This window comes from Anoplopoma fimbria, chromosome 4 (assembly GCF_027596085.1).
Source record: "Anoplopoma fimbria isolate UVic2021 breed Golden Eagle Sablefish chromosome 4, Afim_UVic_2022, whole genome shotgun sequence".
NCBI classification, from domain to species: domain Eukaryota; kingdom Metazoa; phylum Chordata; class Actinopteri; order Perciformes; family Anoplopomatidae; genus Anoplopoma; species Anoplopoma fimbria.
This window is the reverse complement of record NC_072452.1, coordinates 14,927,224-14,935,257: the sequence shown is the minus strand read 5'-3', so window position 1 is coordinate 14,935,257 and position 8,034 is coordinate 14,927,224. Positions and strand designations below refer to the sequence as shown.

The following is an 8,034-nucleotide window of genomic DNA, read 5'->3' as shown; positions in this document are numbered from 1 at the left end:
ACTGTAACTGTCCTGCCACAGGCCGTTGGTTTCAGTTGAGTGTTCTGTTGCTAGAAGCAACCACTACTGGCACCATTCCAGCAGTTTAACCGTCGTGGTTGCATCCATTTTTTTTTGTCGAGAATCTTTTATTTACCCCCTAAATGCCCCAGTTTGATCATTATAGGTACTTTTAAAAAGGTATCCAAGCTAGCAGTTAGCTGTTTGAAGCTGCTGTGTTGCTAATGATACATTTTAAGTAACCACTGGTTATGTGTTTTACTCTCTTTAACTTTACATTGTGGACACTAGATGCACCTGTATTGGAGTAATTACTATGTTGTACTTTTTCATTTAAAAGAAGCAGAGTGATTTACAAAAATAACAGGTTTCTCAGGTTAAATACAATCTATCACTTCTTAGTTAAATCACAAATGACTACACTTAGTAATCATGTACAGCTTTTTAAATAGTTAATGCAGTAATTATGTACCTCCCCTATGAGCTCAGTCAACCACCTTTCACCTTATTTTTAACTTCAGTAGAAAGTGTTTGACCTTTAGAATAATAATGCTCAAATAATGGGGTTCCACTTACATCAGTGACTATTCTAACAGATTCCCACTAGAGGGCAGCCTCTACCCAAATCAGTCCAAGGCCCCGTCCTTCCAAATGCAGCAGTCCCGCTGCCCGAGGACATCATTACACACTCAATAAAGCAATAGTCAGTCATTTTCACTGCTTAATTGATCCCACTGCTACCCACCAATGCGTGGTGTGACATTTTTTTACTGCAGCAGCATGCCTCAGAGTGCAAAATGCTGTTTGTAATGATCTTGTTGTTTTGTTCTTGCATGACCTGCCATCTGTAGGCAACATGCAGTACACTTGTTGGTCAACGGCCGAGGTCAGGGGCTCAGCAGTGTGTTCCTGCCGGAGCCGTCTGAAGGGTTGTAATGACATTGTCCTGGTATTTATCAGGGCTTGTGAAACACTCGTCTGGAGGACAAGAACACAGCACGCTCTTACCCAACCATGAAACAGTGTGGGAACAGATATGGAAAATGACAAAATCGTGAACAAACATGAGGCCGGCCTGATAAGGTGATGTTTATGTTTACTATGCAAGTTAGCACAGAGCACACTCAGACACACAGACCAAAACATGCACAGTGATACTAATGACACTAATGTGCATTACACACTACATATTTGTTGTATATGTTGTCAATAACTTGAATTAGTACACAAAAAACACATTTTAGTAATGCCTAAAGCATTAAACAACAAGCATTGCAATCTATATTGATTGCATTCATTGATAAATTAATCTATAATTAACACCTGTGCAGGGTTGCAGGGTGCTGGAGACCTGTATACCCAGGTCATTAGTCTGTCAAAGGGCTACCACAGACAACCATTCACATTCACATTAACTACAACTACAATCCTTAAATTTAAAGTTTCCAATTTGACATACCAGAGCACCCAAAGGAAACCCACAGACAGGGATAACATGCAAGACCCCACAACCCTCTTGCTGCAAGGTGGCAGTGCAACTTATGCACCAAGTTATTAAAGTGAAATCTTGAATTTTTTATTTTGCTGTAACTCTTCATACCTCTTCACAGTCAATTCTAGCACAGGAGTCTTTAAATTTATATTTAATTGCATAATTAAATAGCATATGCTGAATCACGATGATCATAATTCTGATTCTAATGCTACTATTGAATATAGAAAACATATTCAATAGAAGCAGGCAAAATGGATAAAAGCAAACAAGCTGAAGAAAAAACATTTCCCCTTTTTTGGGGGGAAAAGCATGTAAAACGCCATGATGACAACTCCCTAATTTTCACAAATTAGCAAGACTGTCATTTAATCGTGTGTTTGTGTGTGTTCCTTCAGCCTCCCTCACTCAGCCACTCCTTGTGCTGTCAGCATGGCAGGGTGGAGTTGGCCGAGCTGCACATGTTTCAAGCATGCTCCTAAACTCCCTCTCCGTCCATCTGCCTTCCCCTAAATGCGTGCAAGGCTAAGCTGAAACAGAAAAGAGGAGGGCGCAGAGTGTGAAACCAGCTATGCTTTTTACCAATCAAAAGGGGAGTCCCCACCCTCTCTGACGACCTCCCTCCCTTTTTGCTCAGTCCCTCCGTCTCTAGGCACACCACCCAAAGAAAAAAAAAAAGAAAGTGCAGGGGAAAAAAAGTGATAAGCAGCAGGCAGCTTCTGGGTTTTGCTTTCAAGCTCACTCCTGCTGAATCGGCTTGAGTGTGTGTGTATGTATGTGTGTGTGTGTGTGAGAGTATGGGGCGTTCACTCTTTCTCCTGCCACAGTAGCAACACATTGCAGCAGCGTCGGCCCCCGAACAAAAGGCTAAACGCAGCAGAGCCACAGGAGGAGAAACTCAGGGATAGAAGCAGACAGAGTGGCCCAGCGTGACTGCACTTCTCAGGGGGGAGAAACTCAGACTGCCATTTATCCTTCCTGGTTACGGAGTGGAGACTCTAGACCTGCCCAGACTGCCTGTCTGTCTCTCTGAGCTGAGGAAAACACCCTGTTAGTGTTTTGTCTTTTACTTACTATACACTTCAGCCTCTGTAATCCTTCACTGAGATTCCTGCACCTGCCCCTTCATCACCTGGCCGTCTTTCCTTTCCATCCACCTGCCCCCTAAGAGATGTCAGACGATGACTGCCGCTCGCCCATCGGCCTGGACTGTTGCAGTTGCTGCCTGGACCTGGCCAATGGCTGTGATGACTCCATGGCCACTAGTCCAACTCAGGGCCTGCCAGGGAGCCCCACCAGCCCCAGTGTCAACCACTTCCGCCAGCTCCGCAGCCAGCTGATGTACCAGAACCTGAACACGGACAAGCTGAACAACATCATGAGGCAGGACTCCCTGGAATCCGTGGTGAGGGACCCCTGCTTCCTGCTGAACGAGGGGATCTGCAACAGCAACATTGACCAGACCATGCTATCTATACTGCTCTTCTTTCACAGGTATGTCTGTTATTTGCTTAACTGACAGGTAGATGCTTATCTGATACGATTACGACTGAATATAGAGGCTTATGTCATTATGACATCAAATTTGAACTTCTCCTGAGAGACAAATTCTTTACCTCTCTTTGCGACATTCAGTACAAAGTTGTTTTCACTTCTGCATTTGCATGTATCAAATCACAATGCAAGTGCTGCTTAAGAATCACATTTTGCTGAAATGAACCAGACGGCTAACGGTGGCTTATCACGTTTCTCTGATCAGCACTTATTCCAAAAAAGGCTGACATAAGTGTTTACAGTCATGGATTAAGTATAGGATAGGAAGAGGCCGTTCATTTTGATTATGTTCCAAAATGAGTTTCAGATAAGACTCTCTGACAGCACATTATTAATACTTCACAAGAAAGTGTAGGTCAGGTGGAACTTGGCTGTCTATGTCAAAAGCACTGTGTTTTTCTTACTTTTCCCTACTTCACATCTAAAGAAAATTGAATATTCGATACAACAATGTCCAGATATTTATGCAGCACACAGTGTCTTTTTACATCTACACAATCCCCGTCTTTTCATGCAGCATATTTGATATGTTACACAACATGACACTGACAGTGATATTAATATTGGCACTATAATGTGTTTTCCCTTAGTGAGGATATTCAGTTCAAGGACAACCAATAATATTTGTAAGAAAAATCTCAACTCTGAAGAAGACATGTTGTTCCTAGATTCATCAGAGTAAAGAGAGTCTTACTTCACACAACAGAAGAGAGAACAGAGGTAAACAAAATAAAATCTAAAAAGAATGCAAAACACAAAAATACAAAGTTATTCAATAGCAACAGTTTGTTGTCATATTGATTCCATTAAAATGATCTAATGCAGGAGGTCAATGAAAAATTAGCTTGACACTTTCTCCGTTGCTGCCAAACAGTGTTTATAAAACAGCGTTTGTGAGGAAGAGAATGTCCTACTACAAAGTTGCTGCCAGTAGGATAGTTTGTTTGGCAGCTTCCATTCAATGATCTCAGCTTCAAATTAACAGTTACCGTCTTCCCAGTCGGCTGCACCGTCGCTGAACTCCTGAACCCGAGCCAGAAGTTACTGTACAGTGTGTTCTTGAGAAGCTGTGTTCACGTACAGTCTGTCTGGTTATTGGAGCAATAAAATGCAGAGATATGGGGAAAAGCATTGAACACAACACAAACTTGTTGTCATAGTAAGAGCCACCTTTGAACATCATATACTCCGAAGTCGTCGTCATTTGTGTCAATAAAACAGAGATACGTGTAAAAGGATCATGTCACATATCTCAGACAAACATATATAGTATGATAATCTAGCAATAAAAGAGAAGTTTTCCTTTTGGTTTATGGTGGTGTACAGAAGGAATCTTAATACCAGAAGTTACCTACAGACTGACTTTTATACCCTATTATCTCTTCATGATGCTGTTTCCTCATTATGAAAAGATTAGAAAAGTATTTGTTCCACAAACAGTTTATTAGAAACATTTCATGGTTGTTTGGGATTTTAGAACCAAATATATATATAAAAAAACAACTTTCAAGTGATAAAAAGTTTATTTAATTACATTAATTAAAAAACATTTTTTTTAGGAAGGCAGCATATATACAACTTTTATACAACACAAGTGGCCTGCTATATGAATCCTTCTTATAACCATAACAGCCATCTAGTAACCCATCTCAGGTAAAATCCCATATTTGGTCAGAAATAAAATCTGTGATGGTGTTTATCCTGATAAAATGTGCTTGGAATGGACATGGTAATGGTATTTGTTATCACATATTGAGTTATTTGCATATGTTATCATATCAGCAATGTTCTCTGGCCAGAAGGCATTATCAGTTCTTTATCAAAGTTATCCAGGTGCCAAGCTACTGTAGAAAGTCCAAATAAGTTAAATTTTAACCTGGCTTAATTTAACTGTATATTTGACAGACTGTTTTTGATTCTGCAGCTATCAGCTTGAAATACTTATCAGTGTAGTATTAGGCAGCTGGAAAAAAAATAACTTTTTTTTCTAATACCAGACACATTACAGTTTACAGCATGGTTGAATATAGCCTTTATGTTTCTGAATAAAACATCACATGAAGGCCATATGGAGAACTTCCACACACTCACTTTATTTTTCCATCTTACATAACAGCTGGCTAAATTCTCTTTAATTTGACACCGTTTTAGTGAATCATTTTCTTGCTATGGAGCTGCATTATTCAATGAAAGAACAGACTGTTCTTGATTTAATTATGATATTGAGGTTGTGTCATTGTAATACTGAAGATGGAGAACAAAGGGGTGAAAAACACTTTGGTTTCAGACTGCAGCTCCATACTTTAAACTTGTCCTTAGACTTGACTTTATACTTGGATATAAAGTATCATGAATAATACCTGCTGGCAGGGCTTATTTGAAAGTCTAACAGTGTTCTTTTCTGCACAGCTGTTCATACTTTGTCATAATAACACAGCAATATATTTTTCGCTTCATGCATTTCTTCACTAATCACGAGTTACACAGTCATGGATGTACAAATTGATTACACTAATCAATAAAGCATCAATTATGTGTCATTAGAAAATCATTCAGTATTTAAATCTTGATCTCCTTATCTATTTATATGAAAAATGTATCTGCAGTTCAGATGTAGAATCATACACAGGACTGGCATTTCCTAGGAGGGGAGAAAAATCAGGATGTAAGTGCCAGTATTTTTTACACTACTGATGTGTTCACTCACGCCATTCCTCTGTCTGTGCCAGCTCAACTGTTTGCCTGACAAACAGAGTCTTTAGCCAGAATACTTTGTTCCTGAACCTGCCCTTCTCAAGAAGGAATCACAGATACGGATCATGTGGCTTTGCGCGGATAGGTTTCCTCGGAGGATTTAAACATTGATTTCAAATGTGTAACCTTTAAGCTTTTTTTTTAATGCAGGAACACAAACGCACTCATTCATTCACACATGTGCTCACAGTATAATCCTTGTCAGTTGAAACAAGAAAGCTGCCTTGCTAAGCTGAGGTTTGCACAAGTTCATAGATTTTTCTAGTGCATGCTTCTGGAGGGCCGGGCTTCTGATGAAAGCCTGGCTGAGGTTTATACTGTGACCTCACCCTGGGTGGTCAATTTGCTGGGCAGCCATCATTCTCATTTGCCACTTGTTAACAGAATGAGAGGTTCAGCATAGCCCGAGGAAGCATGCCAGGACATCTTTTGGGCTTGTTGAATATCAGTAAGAGGCAGTGGCAGTGGCCAGCAGACTTGTTACTTAAATGATTCGAGGGTCACAAAATGTGCTGAGAGAAGAGTCCTGTTTGGCGTTTGAGGCAGAGCCAGGGAGCCCTGAGGGGGACGGGAACGAGATCTGGGATAAAAAGAGAGAAAATGTGCTGATTTACTTTGAGGCTTCGAGAGCTACACTTGCAAAGAGAGAGGCACTCTTTCACACCTTCACCCCAGGCAGTCAGTCAGTACTTAGCAGCCACTAAACACCGTCACATGGGTGCAGAGGGGTGAAGAGCCTGCAGCGATCACACAGGACCTTGGGTCTTTGACCAGTCGGTCAGTAAGCACTCAATATACAAAGGGAAAAGAACTTAGCGGCAGCACAAACAATGTCACAAAGTGTCAAAGACCTCATAAAAGAGGTTTTCTCTGCAGCAGCGACCAATGGGACCCCGTGACGCTGAAGAAGAGTTTGCACCCTTCAGCATGCAGAGCTCCCTCCAGTTTTATGGACAAGACTGGAAAAATGCATTCGATAGAGTCCAGATCTCCACTAGGTGCGTCCATACTGTCTGTACTATGTTTGATCCAATGAATGGAAACTGTAATTATCTAATCCCCCATCTAGAACGCAAAAGTGTCAGATATGTTTTTCAATCGCACGTCTTGTGCAATCTATACAGATGTTTGCACCAGCTCCGTGAAGGTTTGCATGTCAACTGCGTCTCAAGGGGGTAACCATGACCTTTTAACGTCAATGCATTCATGTACACAAGATCCGAGTAAGTGCGTGGTCCAGTTTGTCATTTGCGAAGTGTATGTATGTTAGTTATACTCACATACATGTATGCAATTGACCCTTCTAGGCGTGCAAATCAATAGAGGGACAATACTTAATCTGTATGGAAACAAAAGTGCAAACTGAAGCAGTTACAGTTAGCAGTTGAAGCAGTTGATAACTAAAATATGTTGATAGTACAATATGTTTTCAAAAAGTGTGAAGAGAGGTCATTGAGCATACACTCATAAATGAACACACCAAAAACATTAGGCTGGTGGGTCTAGTAGTGAGTGAGATTAGCTGTGGACAGACAGACAGAAACAGAGATGGACATAATAACAAGTGTAGGCAAGAAGAGATAATAACAAGTGTAGGCAAGAAGTTGCAGGGCATGTGTAAAGATGAAATTAATTTAAGGATTGGAGAAAGGTTAACTTCATGTCACTTATTTTGTGCTTTGTATGAAAGGATTATGATAGGATAGTTACAACCTATGACTAAGTCTGCTGTGAGATAAGTATTTATTCTTCTAACACGTTGTTGCCTTACATGCCTAGGCTTATTACAGTGGTGAAAGTTCCTTACTTTGGCCTGAGATGAACTCCAGTTGACTAGTGAACATGACCCAGCCCTCCCTCAATGGAGTGGAGACAGGATCCAGCTGTGTCAGAGACCCCACTGCACTTTAAAGCTTCACTCTGTGATCAAAATATAAAACACAAAATAGCTTTGCGAAGTCCAGGACCTACATTTATTGATCCACTGTGGAGGTTATGGAAAATATAGTTTCCATGTGTAAGCAATTCAGGAATCTATACAAATGTATATTTAACAATTCTACACAACTTCTGTGTGCTTTGTATCCAGGAAAATAACTTCCAGCTCAGTCTGCATCACTGCATTATAAGTCGGTTTCATATTTTAGCTTTAGTACATTACGGTCGATCAATTCTCTACAATAGAATATAATAATATGGTTATACCTAGAGTGACCTGTTGAATTAATTTACAT

At 40.5% G+C, this 8,034-nt stretch overlaps 1 protein-coding gene across 1 annotated transcript in view; it reads left to right on the top strand.

The window, feature by feature from the left end:
* Positions 1-2,185: 2,185 nt before the first annotated feature.
* The window catches only part of tsc22d3 (TSC22 domain family, member 3), a 33,158-nt gene continuing 27,309 nt past the window's right edge, over positions 2,186-8,034 (top strand). The window contains exon 1 of the mRNA XM_054597185.1: positions 2,186-2,986. Coding sequence (XP_054453160.1) covers positions 2,664-2,986 — 323 coding nt within the window. The 5' untranslated portion in view covers positions 2,186-2,663. The remainder of the gene's footprint in view (positions 2,987-8,034) is intronic.